Genomic DNA, 19,458 nt, shown 5'->3' on the forward strand with positions numbered 1-19,458 from the left:
CCCTGCAGTTGTATCTGTGAGACTGCTTGCGTCGTGAGAACATCGGGTGTTGAGATTTCACCAGCGTGCGTGGACGGCCCCATACATTCAGATGAATACGGATCTACGAACGGCTGCCTCAGAGGACTTTGAAAAGGACTTCTTCAAGCTGATGCACATTGTAATGTTTGGGAAAACCATGGAGGAACTGCGAAAACTCATTCGCATCGACCTTGTCCAGGACAGTGATAAACGAAAACTTAACAGATTAATTGCCGACCTGGAATTCGAGTCATGTAGTACTAGTATATGAGATGGCGGACTCGTTGCCATAGAAAGCAAGAAATCCAAACAAAAGTTGTTGAAACCAATTTACGTTGGCGAATCTGTACTGGATCTGTCAAAGCAGCTCATATACTAATACGACTCGGTTGCGGTACGTCGACAACATTAAGATGTTGTACACAGAAATGGACTCAATGTGAAACACATTACCCACAACGATGTCTACGTGGACATGGGCACAGCATTACCAGAAAAACTATCCGTTGTTCAGAAATGTCAACAAGAATGTTATCGGGAAATTCAATGACTATTGCTCGGGCAAGCCCTTTGAATAATTCGTAGGACTGCGCCCTAAAATGCACTTGATCGTGGTTAGCTCTAGTAAGAAAATTAGGAAAGCTAAAGGAATTCCTCCGTTTATGTTCGGGAAAGATCTCAAGCACAACATGTGTGTGGAATATCTTGAGCAAGGACGTGAATTTTTACACGCGGCAAATATTATTCGGTTGAACAGATATCGCATTTCCTCGTTGGATACCAAGCCATGGATTTTCCATGATGGAATCACTACTTACGCATACAGGCACGCGCAGAACCCCCAAAAATGTTGACGGCAGTTAAATATTCACTGGAACGACCTAAAATTCCCTTTAACCCAAATGCACTATTTAGAGGCTTCGCCACTCACGGCATTGACTTTATCCAAGCTGATGCTAAATGGTAGCGCGTTGTCTGCCCCGGAATGTCTTTGTCTGAGATCGTAAACATATTGATGGACCATACTGGTTCAGAAGCACGACATTGTCCGCCTTTTAACAACCCCGGGGCATTCAAATACAAAACCAGATTGTTTTTTACTTAATCTATCGCGAGTGCTGTGGGCGACTCGTTTTCTGACAAATTGCTTAAGTGGGTCCCAACCCAATCGTACATATAATTTCATTATTCAAGACTGTCATAGCAGAGCGAAGCCTTGTCACCCACTCTAGAGACCGATCATGATTCAACAATACCTGGGCGTAGTCACTGCCAAAATATCGTTTCGCACGTCTACCCTAGAATCGTTCCACAAGGGGCCGTCCAATTAGTACGTACGCATGGAAGGGGAGGGGGGTTAACCCAAATGCATACGCTGGGTGGGTGGGTGGGGGGTCTACTGATAATGTACGTACGCAATGTTAACGGGGGGTGGGTGAAACCTTGATAATAATTTGTCTAATACGTAACCTGTTCGACTGGGGGTTCAGTCGGCGTTTGAAATTTAGCGGACACTAGACAAACTTTTTAAAGTTACGCAGCTTATTTGTTTGATGCAGCCAGACATTCAACGTCGGTGGACTATCTGTTTTATTAAACACGTTAATATTATTAATCCTTGATCGTTTCTGCATGGATTAAATGTTGGCCGTTCTATAGAATTCGGGGGGTGGGGGTGCGTCAAGCGTACGTACGCAGGTGGGGGTATGTAAAAAAAGTACGCATGTGTACAGGGAGGAAGAGGGGTCAAGCTTTGCCAGATTTTTGCGTTCGTACTAAATGGATGGCCCCCAATGGCCTAACATGTCCAAGACGAAACTGCACACGGTGTTTCGTCTACAATGCAGCAACAGTTTCGAGAAATTCTTTGCCCGTATCCACCAGCAGAAGGCGCTGCCATGTTAGCGGTCCACGTTTGTAGATACGTTTAACGCTTCTGCGAAACTTGTTGCATCTGCTGACGACATCTACGACAGTTCGTACATATTTATATGTGAATCTACGTACCCATCCATATGGGAGAAACACTATGTCAGCCTGATGAACTTTGTTGGAGGTCGAAACCGCAAACCATACACGGGAAATCTTCTTTGTCCAAGGTAGATAAATCTGCCACAAAGCTTGTTTGGTCATCACCGTTCTAGCGACATTCAAGGTAACGTTTGCCGCGATAGCTAAATTTTCAACGGCTGTTTTGCCTTTCCAATAACCGCATGGACTGAATTATATTATGGGCTGTTTCTCATCCATGTTATTTTTATATCAGTTTGCTTTGCCACCACTTATGAGGCTTGATGTGTAATCTTGGCCTTCATGCGTCCTTAGACAATATATCTGGCGATTTCTTTTTCTGAGTAGTATTGAAGTCATGGATGAGATCTACATCGGTTTGTCGACACGCACTGATATCACTTTATGCTTTATACTTGCGAGCATGTAGGTAACATGCAGCATCAAACGCAATTGAAGGGTTCTTCACTTGGCTTCAGTCTTTTAGTGAAATACAGTCGTATATCCATCAGTGTTCCATGTCCGCAGTGGCATACTTTTCACCAGGACATTTACTTCACGGTACTCCATGTAGGTGAGTTTTATTTTAAACCAGTACCTAATGGAAATAAGAGGTCCGCGAGTGGGTTTGCATGCCATCATCTTCGCTAACCAAGGTTCCTGTATGTTAACCCTATCAATACCTAGGCGGATCGTGCTGATATTTCGATGTCAAACTTACATAGTATCAACCATTTCCGGCCGATATACAATGCACCACTGTTACGCGCTATTGGTTAGTTGGCGTTACATACTGATAGAGGCAACTCAAGAAATCCAATAGATGTCGGTAGGACAAAGCACTAAAATATCTGCTCGATCCGCCAAGGTGTTGATACGGTTAACATATCGGAACCTTGGCTAACAAAGATGGCCTGCCACGAATGGCAACGTCTTTGCTCAACACTTGGAACACGTTCTGGCGATTCCGGCTCTATGTTTACGCGCTGGATTTTATGTTACGCATTTTCATGCAGCATAGCAAACAATCTGAAGTCATGACGATAAGTATTCAACTATATATATATATATATATATATATATATATATATATATATATATATATATATATATATAGTTATGTATATTTGATTTAATTTATATTTTATTTGATTTAATTGTTTGTTTGTTATTTTTAATATTTTTTTATTCCATTACATGCTATTATATTGCAATTGTATTTACTGGAATTTGACATTTTCCAGAAATTAGTTTGACCTGACTGTTTTTTCGCAAACACCTAATATTAGAACTTTGTATCTTAATGCTGACCTAGTTCCTGACCTTGATACAGAATTAGTAAGAGTTGAAGTAAACAACTTTTTTTAATTTTGTATTCATTCTTAATGTGGGATTTATAGGGTGAAAGCGAGGTTGTACTCGGTGTACTTGACTTTAGACATGCAAATAGCCTCTATTTCGAAATTCTGATTTTACCGGTATTGCGCAGTAATCAGATTTAATAGTGATGTTTTGAGAGATAATTTCAGTCAGGCTTTTAAACACTTAGACGTCAGGGTATTAAGTCTGTTGTGACCATTTTGAGTTGAAATTTTCTTTTATGGAATTATTAATTCTTTTCCTTTGGAATATTTAAGTGTTCATACAGAATTCTTTGACAAAGACAGTTATTGAAATTTTATTCGAAATTCAAACACCGGAATATTATTTTCTGTGGTTCAACAAGGAACTGTAGATACATTAGTATTATGCTGGCTATAGTATACGTCATCACCTTCCATTATGAATTTTCGCTGGGACTTGAACTCAAATTCATTAGAACATTTTATTACTAGGACTTCTAATTTTTAATTCTTGGATTATTCTTGGATTATTTTTGGATTTTATTCTTAAAACCGGAAGTTCTTTTTTTTCATATTTACCTTGTTTTTCTAGGGAAATAAATTATTTGTTAAATTTTACAAAGCTTGCTGTCTTCCGTTTTTCTTGTTACTGTAAATGAGAGCCTAAACACGAAACAGTATATATATATATATATATATATATATATATATATATATATATATATATATATATATATATATATATATATATATATATTAGAGTCATTTTGTTGTGGTCACCAACGAAATTCTTCGTCGGATCTCTTCACTGATTGAGTTAATGTCGCACGCCCTAGTGGAAAGTCCGACAATTTTCCAGGTACCTTCTCGACCACCCTCTGCCGAAAATACGAGCGAATTTTTCGCGTCAAGGCAACCAAACACCGCCATCGAATATAAGGCCAACAGTAGTAACGCGCAGCGACGCTAGTGCGATCTCGAGTGTGTGGGTTTGCCAGGCAGTAATTGGTGTTTAAAGAAAAACACGTATAATTCTGGGTTTATTAGTGGAGATCGTGATCATCGACATTGTACTTGCAACGACACACAGCATCACGTCATAGATTTCACTTAAGACTCAAAGCGTCTTAGCGAGAATTGTTTCCTCAGAGTTCATCAATGGTGTTGTACGAACCAAGTTCGTCTTATATATCAACAATTAGTTCGTGTATTAATGGACGAAACGTTTCCAGGTCGATCATGTCGGTGAACAGCCCGCTGACAAATCGATGCAGACATCATTTATGACTTATGGTGCGTTTTTATCGGCACGAACTGACACCACGAGTGTTTCCAGACGATCAGATGGAACTATAGTTTGTTACACTGCCTGCCAAGGCCTCATCCTCATCGTCTCTCGTAAGATCGTCGTCCATTGTATACTATTCATTATCGTATTCATACATTTGATTCATATTCTCGAAAGAAAGATACGATTCTGTTTATATTTCTGCCATGGCTGTTTCATGCTTTCGATGCAAATTCGCGATGCTCTTGAATATTTGTCAGATTGAATGATTTTATACTTGTTTAGTGTTGCAGAGGTTTCAAATACCCTCGCAGGCCAAGTTCATTATGTTTTTCTCGTGCTCTCGTTGGGTTTTACTTTAATGCATGATTTGTAATTTGGGGAAAAACAGTAGAAAATTCAGCAGGATAAGGAAAGGCAAGTATATGTTGTTTCATTTCTCTTCGAACAATTCATGAAGTTCCAGCAGATGGAGAAATTTAAGTGGCCCTCTTGTTTATAAACGATGGGTAGGTTGTTTGAGATTAGGTTCGTGTTGGGTTATAGGTTCCTTTTTGGGGTTAGGTTCGGGCGAATGTTGCGGAAAATGTGATCACCCATGAATTGTACTAGGTTCGTGTTCACGTGGACGACTTACATCCGTTCCTCGTTTAGTGCGTTGTCCCTCCTGTAATTGTTTCATAACATTTTCAAACATTGCCTTGCGTTGGTCATTGTCTTCAGCTTGTAATGTATCAAATATTTCAAATATAGAATGCCCACGGCCTGCGAGAGACTTGGGGATACCCGGTAATCTCTCTGAATACACGCATGGGTTTGTCTCGTCCGTGGCTTCATCATTTGACTTTGCTGATACCTTCAAGACGAGCTCGTACCATTTCATTGGTGTAATCAGAGCTGCACGTACGGGAATTTTAAAAATCCACTGAAGACCTTGTTCATTGATTAATTCCTGTGGTGAACTCAAGATTGACTCATACATTAGTGGTGACATGGATTAACATGTTGCAGTTGTCCTGGATCACTTTGGCCACGTGTGCGTATTGTTGAGTCACATAGATCGCGTACGTGTTCTTGTGCTAGCCCTGGGAAAATATTCTTGTGGAGTTGTCTTGCCTCTCAAGCATTACATCGTCGTACACGACAAGACTATTGTGTTCCGGGTCAAGGTCGTCAATTGTTGCGGCTTCATCAACCTTAGAAAAGAACTCAGTGGAAGACATATGTAACGACGCAATGGTTTCTATGAAATCCCCGAGTACATATTAACAAGGTCGATCATCGCATGATCAGATTCAGCAACAGTCGAGTTTTCCCGGATCCGGCGAGCCAATAATCAGTGCACGAACTGAGTTCGGAAATACGGAGCCGACTCCATGGGAACCATACTTGGGTGCTCGAGGCTTCACCAGCGCAGACAATTCAATGATGAAAAAAAACATTGCTTTTTCTTTTTTGTGATGCCATGTTGAATGTCAATTGTTGTATCACTTATACTCATGCCTTTATATTGTGTGCGATGCCGCATGAAAACTCTTAATGCAAGTCCAACTCGCGTTAATGCAGCTACCTGGAGAACTGTGAAGTTAATATCTTGGTGAAAAGTTTATTAGGTCGAAGTTACATGTTACCGACATGATCTCACTTATAAAACGTCAAGTGATATACACTCATGTAAACGCGCTGACGTGGACCTCATCTATGACTTCAATGCGATCAATCCTACACCCGTAGACAGAATCGCCAGATGGATCATCGAAGAAGACATGAATGCCATGATTGCACTCGATGGGTAAATTCCACTGATTGGAGGCAAAGCATATATAATAATAAAAAAGAATGTAAAATGATTCATGATATGATACAGTCCTGGCAGATAATGGAAGGGCAAAGCAGCCATTGAAAAGTTAATGAGCGCGGCAAAGTCAGCCAAGGGGCTGGTCAAACAAGTATCGGTATTCATTGAATATAGGTGGCCATTCAGGCACGCTGGCGAAACCACTGCACCCGATGTACCCGTGACACTCGTATCCCAAATTGCAGATGCAACTGCAAATTGCGCACGTGTGCTACATAATTAAGTTTCTTGCGCAGGCTAGAGACTAGTTTGATGTATTCCGTGTACTTGTGCCCGGAATTATCTACTATCCACACTGATAAGGGGATATTCATTTTCTTGGCACTGAGAACGCTTCTGATGATGTTCCAGCTTTGGCCTATGAATGAGTCTTATTATGTAACTGCGCAGATGGTTCAGGAAGCTGCCTGACGGTTGTCGGTGAATCATCTGCGAGTCCCAATAAGGTAAGTATGTTGGCGTATCTTGCGCCTCTCTGAACCTTTATTTCACTTCTCGCGCATATTGGTCTGTTTGATTTACGTTTCTGCTCCATGAATACATACATACATACATACATACATACATACATACATACATACATACATACATGTTAATACTTAACATTACTAATAACATGATTAGTATGATGAACTTTATTAATAACATTTACAATGGTATTTATGAATACATGCATACATACATACATACATACATACATACATACATACGTCTGTTATAATTTTACACCATAATTTATAACATATGGATAATGTTATATTTTAATCAAAAACAATATTTTTTTCTTCCCACTGCATTGACAAGTTTTACAACAATTTACACAACAATTACATTTGCCGCAAAAGCATATATTACAACTTCCCGCGGAACATTCTTTTAGGCCAGCGGGAAGTTTATCCATTTCGGGGATCCACAATGCCTCAAGAATTTTTCTTCTTAAACAGACTTGCCGATATTTGGCAACTTCTATCATGTTTTCGTCTGTTGTCGTCTTCATCATGCTTGTCCTGTAATTTAGGAGACAAGCATAACCTTTTCTCACATCTCTGGCACATCTCCCATTCTCTTGCTAATAGCTCAGAATGCTCTTTGGGCATCCCCAGTGAATAACGATGTCTACATCGCTGATTTGGATCCCCATTCCGAATGCTACCGTAGCAACGAGACAGCGAATTATGCTTTTTTGTATTGCTATCATGAAATCTCATGGACATAATTTACAACAGTGCACTTCCAATACCGTAGATCAGAAGACATGCAGCGGTGGGTAGGTCGAGTGGCACTTGTTACAGGGGCATCTGCGGGTATAGGAGAGGCGCTCGTCAGAAAACTAGCACAGCTCGGGATGAAAGTCATCGGTTGTGCACGACGAACAGAAAAGATTGAGGTATGTTCGTACATTATTTTCCCCTATCTAATTTGGTGACAGTTGAGGTTTTAAGGCAAACCAAGCGCCACATAAATGAATAAACTTCACGAATAATGTCTATCCCTGTGATTCTTCACCTAGATTATATGTTCTTGTTACAATGGTTTCTTCATTACATTCAAAAGACAAAATATGCCAACGATAACATTAACGTTTCGCGATTTCCCTTCCAGACACTGAAAAATGAATTAAGAGGCACGCCCGGATCTATTACGGCTATACGATGTAACGTGTCAAAAGAGGACGAAATTCTGGCAATGTTTGAGAAGATTCGTGCTGAATTCGGCGGGGTAGACGTGTGTGTGAATAATGCAGGACTGGCTCATCCAGCACCTCTGTTGTCAGGAGATACCAAGCTGTGGAGAAATATGCTGGATGTAAGTATGTCAATAAAATGACGAAAATTTGGACGATGTTGTATCTTCGCAAGCCATGACACGTCAATCCACTTCCTTCGCACATGGCCTCTAAGCATATTTGAGTAAAAACGCTCTTGCGGAAAATCAAATCCCTGTCGACCGCTCCGGTGACCCAGTGGTTAGAGCGTCCGCCTCGGATGCGGGAGGTCGTGGGTTCGATCCCCGGCCGAGTCATACCAAAGACTTACAAAAATGGTACTAACAGCTGCCTCGCTTGGCGCTCAGCAGTAAGAGGTTAGTGTTAGGATTGGTCGGCCTGGTGTCAGGATAATGTGACTGGGTGAGACATCATGCTACATGTCTGCGGCATGATGCCCCAGTGCTAGACATCACTTTAAACTGCCACACTGCAGACATCGTAGCGATATGACTGAAAAATTGTTAAAACTACGTTAAAAATCGAAATCACACACACACACAAATCCCTGTTCATGGCAGGCAGTATAAAGTAACCAATGAGGAAACTCGTTAAGTGACCTGTTAGCTATTCAAGAAGACGATTTCTACTACCGTATGTACACGTTTATAAGACGAACCCAACTGCAAACTGTACATTCCCAGATCTACTGGCGCATTATGCACCAGCAGATCTGGGGGTGTGTAGTTTGTTAGGAGTAATCAGTAGAATAGACAACATAGACCCTGAACCGCAGGCGCTTTATGCTACGGCATATTAGGATCTTTGTTCTTTGCAGTTTGACTCGACTTATAAGCGAGTACATACATTGCATCCGCTTGCATTTACTCGGATTTTAAGGTTCCTTTAAGTGTTTAAATCGGTGAAACTTACGTGCGGCAAGAGTCAATGCATAAGAAAGCAGCGATGATTATTCTTCAAAAACAAAAACTCTCAATTGAAACATAACACGTATTACGAGCTTAGAAATGTCTACTGAAGGTAGGATTGTTTTATTCCATGTGCATTTACCAGCTGGCAAACATGATTTAATTCGGACATATTCAGTAGATATCGCCGAAAGGACCCTTCAGTAAACCGTAACTCAAGAAATATCGTACACCGATGTTTTGCGGAAACATTTGTCCGCATCAGTGGAGAGATTTATGGAACACATATAGTTTATATCAGACTCCAAAACAGGGACGTCATGGCGGGGGGGGGGGGGGCCGAATTTGCATGTGCTATAAATATGCTGTAGTCTATATACGAAAATTAACAAGCCCGTCAAATTTTGCCTCCTCCCCCCGAAAAAAGTTGAAATGACGTCCAAAACCGTCCATCGGTATCAGTACAGGTTGATGAACTAAGGCTACGCCTAAGAACTGATATGCAATATAATTCTTAGTTCACTTAGATGTTTCATGAAATCCCTCAAAATCTTATAAATCTATCGAAAGTTATTTAAGAAAAGATTCTGCAATATCACGAAAACATTGAATGTTAATAATAACATATAACGCCAGCTTTCCAGTACAGAGTTAGAAAGATTCTGAAGCATTTTTTTTTCATACTAATACATTGATCAACCTCGGAACTAAGAAAATAATTTAGACATTTAAGTGTAATTCGTTCCCGATTTTCCTTATCTTTCTTAATTTTCCCCCAGAATCAAGCTGATTCACTTTCATTTGCAACTTATATAAAAGCTTGTAAACAAAATATGAATAGCAATTAGTTGGAAAATACGGCTAAACGAAACACATTTTCGCTTCATAATAATAAGATTATGACTGCATTCAGTTATCATCTGGATAATGGGGTCCAGGACTTCTTAGGGTGCTCAAGTCCATTCTGATGGAAAAATCTGCCAAGGTCACATTGCTCATTACCTTTCAGAAAATCTAGCCTTAAAGTATAAAATTCGTTATCATATGCATTTAAAATTTGTTCGGTTAGATTCCCGGAATATGTCTTTTGTTTTCTCCAACGAATATATAGAGGTTTAATAATTTTACATCGTTTCTGATTTATGGTTTTATGAAATAACTAAAAATATTTTGCAGTTAGGATAATTAAATAAAGATTTAATATTATGTTTCTAGTAATTAAAAATAAAAATGTGAATAAAAAGATATCCCACTTCATCTTCGCTCTAGCATAATTTTGAAGGAACAAATTATAAAGCAACAAATTATAAAGCAACAAAACATTTCCATAATGATGAACAAACTATATATATATATATATATATATATATATATATATATATATATATATATATATATATATATATATATATATATATATATATATGTATGTATGTATGTATGTATGTATGTATGTATATATATATATATATATATATATATATATATATATATATATATATATATATATATATATATATATAGCTTAACATTTCGCCAGTAATAGATGAAAGGAGAGGATTCTAAACACTGGAACCAGTCGATAACTGACATTTTCTGACAATTTTCCAGAAATTTCCAAAATATAATTAGAAAGAGATAAAACCCACTTATAAGCCCACAGAGTCTCAGTTTCATACTTTAAGCTGTGTGGGAAGAGAATATAAACCTACAAAGTCTCAGATTAATATTCCAAGCTATGTGGGAAGAGAATATAAACCCACAAAGTCTCAGATTAATATTCCAAGCTGTGTGGGAAGAGAATATAAACCCACAAAGTCTCAGATTAATATTCCAAGCTGTGTGGGAAGAGAATATAAACCAAAATATAATTAGAAAGAGATAAAACCCACTTATAAGCCCACAAAGTCTCAGTTTCATACTTTAAGCTGTGTGGGAAGAGAATATAAACCCACAAAGTCTCAGATTAATATTCCAAGCTATGTGGGAAGAGTATATAAACCCACAAAGTCTCAGATTAATATTCCAAGCTGTGTGGGAAGAGAATATAAACCCACAAAGTCTCAGTTTAATATTCCAAGCCATGTGGAAAGATAAGTCATGAAAGTTTATTTTTACTAACTCTGTATTCATTAAATAACTTTTGTTCAACGATTATTCAGGGAATTTACAAAATGAAAGAGAAAACATTAAAACCTTATCGTGTACGTGCACCTATCATTCAGCTTATAAGTTTTAAAACCCGGGTATTTACCGATACCTAATAATTAGCCATACGACAATGAATTAAACCTCACAGTGCATCTGTATTAACCTCTCATTAACCCTACAATGTTTAAATAAAATCCTCAAAGTGACGAGGCAGAAAAGGCGATAAGACACTTCTCTCTAACGCGTGTTTAAAAATACCCCTTTGTCGTTAATTTTTCCAGGTAATTTTTAACAGGAAAATCAGCCAGATAAATAACCGTAGTTCTTATTTGGTTCAATCACTCATTAAACTTGCCAAGTTGGAATTAAATTAAATCGTCCGTTCGGTATAGGAGGAATAGTGATGAGCTGATTCCGTGCATTTGATTTTGCAAATACCCCAATTGTTTTATCAATTTTCAATACACTTTTGGGAAAAGGAATCAGAAAAAGTCCACATTCACACCAAACCATCATTAAACCTTAAACATTCTAAAATTCAAATCATCTACTGTTGAAGGACTTCTTTCTAAAGCTTAGTTTTAACATTTCTTGGTTTTCACTTAAAGAAATTTAGCCCAAACTGAGGCACGAAAAAAAAATCGCATCTACATGAACCTTTTACCTACCTGGTTTTAGTAAACATCTAAATTTGCGAGAGTTCAAACGATACAGAGTTTTGTCACAGATAATACGGATGAAAGCGATGATAGTCCGCGACCTGTGTTTTACGAGATTTCAATTTATTACGTCAGATATAACATAGGACCTTGTTTCACCAAATATTGTTTTTATTATGTAACGAATGAGATGCATCCTGACATCAAAGTGCGTCGTATTATGATTTCACAATTGGTGTACATGTAACAATAGAAGCATCTTTTGGAACGCTTTTCGACCTTTGCATCAACTGCCCTGTGTTGCGCACATGTTCTAAGATAGCAGAGAGGCTTGATGTTAGTTCAAGTGCCGGCTTAAAGGAATCTAAGTACACCTTAGTAAATCAAAATACAAGAACTGCGGAGTACGTCAGCATAAAAGACTGCTTACATACTATGAGAACAATTCGTTTCTCTCAGAAAAATTCGTATATTATATCGACTCCTAAATGAAGTTTATATTTTCACTGCCATGAAAACTTTGGAAACCTCATTTAACAGTTTCGTTTACGTTAATGCAGTCAGGTGACGTCATTCGCAGATATGCATGAAAAGAATCCATTTCAAGTTTACATCAATTTTCTAAAGAATTTTTTTTAAAAATTTAAATCAATTATATTTTACGAGGTGATTGGTTTAGTAATATACCAGTCTTCCGTTTAGGACTCAGCATACATCCGTTCAAGGTAAACTTTGATTTCAATTTGTACATAAATTCTAATGATATTGTGTAAGATTCAGTATTAAATATGAACAAATGAACATACATTTTATTAACCGACAATAGATTTGTGTTTTATAATATATGTATCAGAATTGGTTATGTTGAACTGTTGTGAACTATTTGGAAATTATTGAATCATACAAATGGTTTGCTCACAAAAGGTCTTGAAAACTATAAACTATTCATTTCATATGTTATATATTTATATGTGTGCTTAACTCTTGTCCATGACTGTAAGTTGTACCTTACATCATGTAATATTTACATGGCTAACTTTCATCCATGAATTTAAGATGTAAATAGAATGTGCACATAGTGTTTGAGTACGGAACATTCTTGTTCACAATTAGATTGGAATTCTCTGTTGGAATGATTCATATTTAGGTCAAGTGAAAATGTGTATAAACAGGGATCTAATAAACGACAATCTGATTAAAATCAGATCTCCACTGTCCTACGTGAAGATCTGACAGCGACCGCTTCGGGGTTATGTCCTGCTGACATATGTAATTACTATAAATATGTATAATCAGGGATCTGATAGACAACAATCTGATTAAATCAGATCCCCACTGACCTACTCTTATCAGCCAATAAGATGAAGCATTATATAGTCGCAGTGTCGCATCAATGTGTGCCGAACGATTTGATTCACTTTTAGGTTCCTGAAGCTGCATTTCCATTGGCTACTTCAATTGTCATCAGAATATGAACCCTAAGCTGTCGCTGTTACATCTTCACGTAGGACAGTGGGGATCTGATTTTATTCAGGTTGGATAAACAAATAATTCATGCATGTTTTAAATCAGTCTATGGGAATCCATTGATCACCATTTACAGCTATATTCAGAGATAATTTGAGATTATTTATTTCAAATATTTGTTTTAATTACAAAAGTGGTCACTCGCTTTTGGATTGATACCCACTACTACTTTGAATTATTATGAACTCATTCCAAGACATTCTGAATTGGATCATTGTGTTATCAGGACATTCAAGACTATTGGAATTCTTTCGGAAGATTCTCTGTTTTTGTGGTATGACATTTAGAATTATTGGGGATTTAATTCACAAAAACTCTGTCTTGAATTTTCACTTTGTATTGTAGAGAAATAAATTGCTTGTTGATTTTACTTAAATTGTTGGTTTCTCTTATTTCTGTTACAAATTTTAAGACCCAGAGTCGTAACTTATAATAAATAATAAATATATCACGAACAGCACGCTCATAAAAGATTCAATATTGTTTATATGGTTTCGAATGGTGATGCGATGTCCATACATTAGTGAAGGTATTTATTAATAATTACGGAAGCAAACAGCGTATGTTGCTGTAAATTTTTATCTGAACTATAAAGAATGTTGAACCTGTTTCCAATAAATAAGAAAATGGGGGAAAGGAGAGTGTAACAGTAGAAGTATTGTATAGAGTTGCTTATAAGTCGAGTCCAATTGCAAAATAATACATAGATACAATTTTGCCGTCCCATAATGCAGCGTCAGATCACCATCTGGCAATGGAACTGCAGAGGAATCTTTAAAAACCTATCAGAACTGCAGAACAAACTGAATAATACGGCCGTAAAACCAGACGTAATCTGCCTACAGGAAACCCTCATAATACAAGAACACAAATGCCTGCCCAAACTACAAGGCTGTACTCAGGGAATCTTTAAAAACAGACCCAAGGGGCAGAAAGGGGGTGGACTAGCAATTTTTTTTTATAGATACACTAATCTACTATGAAATAATAGAAGTACCCCCTAACCTAAACATCAATAATAGCATCGAAATAATGTCAGTAATGATAAATATAGGAACCACAAACATTCAAATAATAAATGCATACGACCCAGTGGGTAACTTCTGCCCTACCAACCTAATCTCAATAAGGGCAATCACTAATAACAACAACAACAATAATCTAATTATATGTGGCGACTTCAACGCACACAGTGAATTATGGGGAGGTAAAAAGAAAGATGAAAGAGGGAAAATGGTTGAAAAATGGATAACTGAGAACAATCTAGTCATCTTAAATGACGGGTCGAACACTAGATTAAACCCTGAGGATGGCATTCTCTAAGCCATAAACCTAACCATCACTACCCCAAAATTGGCTCAAATCACAAATTGGTGGGTGGATCAAGAAGATACGTTAGGAAGTGACCATTTCCCCATCACAATCAATATTCAAACAAAAACTCAACACCTTCCAAACGAAACCCCACCTAAATGGAGGTACCAACAGGCAGACCGGGACCAATTACAATTATTACTAGCTAGAGTAAATCCAGATAACTTAGAAAGCCCAAATATTGACATGTATTATGATAACATAACAGACACAACTATAGAGGCAGCTAACCGATGCATCCCAAAGACAACTAATATCCAAAATAAAAACCCTGTACCATGGTGGACTAAACAGTGCACTATAGCACATAAAGACAAAAAAGGGCCTTAAATAAATATAAACGCACCAAAAAATTATATCTACTTCCAGCAATATAAAGATAAAGAAAAAGCACTAAAACAAACTATAAAAACTGCTAAAATTAATCTATGGCAAACCTTTTGCTCTAAGCTGAGTCTCAAATCAAACTCAAAACAAATATGGGACAAGATAAAAGCCATGAAAGGGAAAGCAACTACCTCAGCCCCAAAAATTAAAACTGCCATGACAAATAAAGATAAGGCAGACCTCTAACGAAGCATTTTTCGAACATGAGTAGCAACAATAACCACACCAGAAACTTTCAAGAACACAAAAAACTAATGGAGGAAACCCAACCTCAAATGTTTCAAGACCAAGGAACAAAAGAATCTCACCTAAATAGCGACATCACAGTACATGAATGGGAGATAGCCCTACGATCCAAAAACGAAACATCCCCTGGTAAGGATTAGTTAGGTTACATTATCTATAAAAAAAAATACCTATCAATACATCAATAGCCATAATCAAACTCTTTAATAAGATATGAGATAAAGGCCAACTACCCACCAAATGGAAACAGGCCATAGTAATATCAATCCCCAAGCTAGGTAAAGATCCCAACAACATAAATTCGTACCGACCCATCTCCCTTACAAACAATATTTGCAAAATAATGGAGACAATAATCGCAGATAGGTTAAAACACCACCTTAGAAACCAATAACCTACTCTCCATAAATCAATGTGGCTTTCGGAACAAACGGTCCACCACTGACCAACTTCTCAGATTGGAAACAGACATCAAACTCGCTTTTAACGCACATAGGAAAACTGATCGCAACCTCATAGCGGTTTTTCTAGACCTAGAAAAAGCGTTCGACCTAGTACGGACCAGTGGACTAATGGTCAAATTAAACCAGTTTGGAATAACTGGACGCTTGTTCAACTGGATTGGCGATTTCCTCACAGGCCGGAAAATTACCACAAGAATAGGCAACACCCATTCGGAAGAATTTTCACTTGAAAATGGAACACCGCAAGGCAGTGTAATAAGTCCACTACTATTTAACCTAATGGTAAACGACCTTAACCTCAATGCAGCCTCCACAAAAATAAACTTGTCACAATTTGCAGATGATAGTGGCATATGGAGGAATGGAAATCCTGCCAATAAAACAGTAGTTAAAGAAATCCAGTAGAGCCTAGACAACATAGGGAGATTGGCAGACAAATGGGGTTTCAAAATATCTCATGAAAAAACTGTGGCAATAATAGTCACCCCCAAACGAAATAACAACCTAGTCTATCCAAACTTCTATATACAAAATCAATTAATCAAATACGTAACAATAGTAAAATTCCTAGGAATGTTCTTTGACAACCACCTCACATGGAAACAGCACATTAAACAACTCACCCAGAATTGTAACAAAGATCTCAATTTACTTAGGAACATCACAGGGACTGACTGGGGATCCAACCAGGAAACCCTCCTCACAATATATAAAACCCTAATTAGATCAAAACTGGATTACGGCTGCCAAGCAGATAACTCGGCTAAGCAACTTGTACTGCAAAACCTTGACACTATCCAGAGAAAAGCCTTACTATTATGCACAGGAACACTCCCCTCAACATCATTAGAAGAACTACAAACACTAACAGGAGAACTACCCTTAAAATTACGTAGGCAAGAACTGCTCCTGCGATACTCCATTCGATTAGATACCCACCCAGACAACCATCCCACCAAAAAAACTATAAACAGGTGAAAAGTTGTCTTCAAACCCAAAATCATACCCCCCACACCAAGTGGCAAAGTAATCCTTGAACTAAGAGAAAAGATACCTCTACTAAAAAAACAGGTAACAAACAATACAGACCATAACAAATCATCATGGTTACAAAAACCACCAAGGATTAACATTGAAGCTACCAAATTAGGCAATAAAGAAGGACAAGAAAACTTACTAAAACCTGTACCGGTAAACGAAATCAACCAAAAATACCCGGACTATGTTAAAATATATACCGATGGATCAAAAATAAACAACCCACCAAGAACAGCAGCAGCAATAGTCATCCCTGACTTCAATATACAAACGGGATCCAGATTACCTGACTATTGCTCCATTTACACCACTGAATTCTGGGCTATACTTGAATCACTACAATGGATCAAAGACAACCAAATACCTAAAGCAGTCATTATAAGCGATTCCCTAAGCGTTATCAAATAGATCCAAAATCGCAATACACACTCTAGGGAACAAATTCCTCGACAGAGCATGCCAATTAATCGACGATATCACCACAGCACATCAATTAGTCGAGCTCATGTGGATACCGTCGCACATTGGAATCTCTGGCAACGAAACAGCAGACAAAGTTGCACAAACCAAACTAGGAGATCAAAACTCTATCAAACTTAACTATAGCTCTACAGAAGCACTAAGCTTCGCACAAACATATATAGACCAAAAATGGCAAGATTTTTGGAACTCCTCCACAAAAGGTAAAAAGCACCATGAAACCCCAAAAACCGTAGATAGGAACATACAGCTACCTAAGGGTACCTATTTAGAACAGAAAACCATAAACAGGATAATAACTGGAAAAACTAAACTAGCAAGCAGTTTTGGAAAGTTTATAGGACCCAAACCAGCAACCATTAACTGCTTTAACTGCCACACCACCGAAGATCTACACCACGTATTCAATATATGCCCAAAATATCAACCCGCTAGGAAAATATTTATAAAAAACCAAAAAGAGATTGGATCACCACACACATATCCAGAGTTTCTTATGGACTCTAATAAAAATAAACAATAAGCATATAAAAATATAAATAAATTCATAGACTCAGCAGGACTTGGGAACAAAATATAATTACTATCCCCACAAAACCAAAAGACCCAGTAACTAGCTAAACAAATTTAGAAGCCCGCACATAAAAACCCATAACATATCATTCAATTTTATAAAAATATTAATAAATAGTTCACTTACGAAGCACCTATCAAAAATAAGGAAACCGCAAAAATCGGATGTCCTAGATGTCCTTAACGAACCGAGTAATCAGCTAGGATTCCGGTCCTAGATGTCCTTAACGAACCGTGTAATCGGCTAGGATTCCGATCTCTTGCTAAATAAAGTATAAATAGCATTCAGTCTCTAAAACATTAATAAATAAATAACTTAAAGAGGCAATATCTAAAATTTTATAAATAACATAACGTAGGAGGCACACCCTAAACACCTCGACTAGTAATACCATAATAACCTTGAAAATATCTCTTCATACATGATTTCTACTAACAACCTCTATAAACAGCATAGAACACCCCCCCCCCCTTTTTTTAGAACATTTTGAAGAAGAAAAAAAAACGCAAGAAACACCAGACAAATGCAACAAGAAACCAGCGATGTGAAGCAACCAGGACCGTTTCCGAGCTCTCCTTCCCACTAATGACAGCCAACCATTCAACTGTAAGGGACCTTTATGGACCCACAGATTGAGGCCAAACTCCCCATAAAAGCCTGGGGGAGGTGGCACCATTCCCTTCCCCAGGAACAACTAGCAGGTTGTGGTGCAGTCAGAAAAAAGTGGCACATGCACAACTGTGCGCATGCCACTATAATATTACTCAACAACAACAACAAAGGGTCTGTGTGGTGTTTTTTTTTTTTTATAGGAGTAATCAGCAGAACAAACAAAATTGTCAGGAGGTAGTGATGTGTGATCTTCCCAACTCCTTATGGTTTTCTGGTTATCGTTATCTAGGAGATGATCGACCACAGTGATATTACACGGATCGAGTAAACAATGAAATAAAATATGAAATTAACGGATGGAATAACAGAGATCTGAGCATAGATATAGAATAGAACAACATTAGCCCCCGTATGTAAAATATAACAATTTAATCAGTTACATAAACACTATGAAATCGAAAATGGCACTTCAATTATTCACTTTCTCTTAGAAACAGAGTTGCAAAATGTATGCGAAATTCAGTTAGCAATTATGTTATACTGATAGAACAAATTTCATCATACAATTGAGTGATTGATCGAACTCAAGTTAGCATCACCTGGTGCAAGCGATCTTTTCCAAATCACTGTTGGTGATATGTAGGCGTTTCTGTATTTCTCTCTCCCTTAGAAATAAAAACAAATTCTTTTACTGATCTGTGATTATTTCATAGAAAGAGGTCAAAATCTTCGATAAATTCAAATATTATATTTAGTATACATGGAGAATTTGTATAGGCCCTAAAGCAACTG

At 37.7% G+C, this 19,458-nt stretch overlaps 1 protein-coding gene across 8 annotated transcripts in view; it reads left to right on the forward strand.

Moving 5' to 3' along the window:
• The window catches only part of LOC149802894 (dehydrogenase/reductase SDR family member 11-like), a 33,907-nt gene that overhangs the window by 3,974 nt on the left and 10,475 nt on the right, over window positions 1–19,458 (forward strand). For 3 of the 8 annotated variants that reach the window (XM_089952379.1, XM_089952376.1, XM_089952377.1), the window contains exons 2-3: window positions 7,747–7,907; window positions 8,123–8,326. In XM_089952379.1, the coding sequence (XP_089808505.1) occupies window positions 7,776–7,907; window positions 8,123–8,326 (336 nt within the window). In that variant the 5' untranslated portion in view covers window positions 7,747–7,775. The remainder of the gene's footprint in view (window positions 1–7,746; window positions 7,908–8,122; window positions 8,327–19,458) is intronic. The other 5 variants (XM_089952374.1, XM_089952373.1, XM_089952375.1 and 2 more) reach the window with 2 other exon arrangements.

This window comes from Sinohyriopsis cumingii, chromosome 3, assembly GCF_028554795.1.
Source record: "Sinohyriopsis cumingii isolate HCF-2022 chromosome 3, ASM2855479v2, whole genome shotgun sequence".
Taxonomy (NCBI): domain Eukaryota; kingdom Metazoa; phylum Mollusca; class Bivalvia; order Unionida; family Unionidae; genus Sinohyriopsis; species Sinohyriopsis cumingii.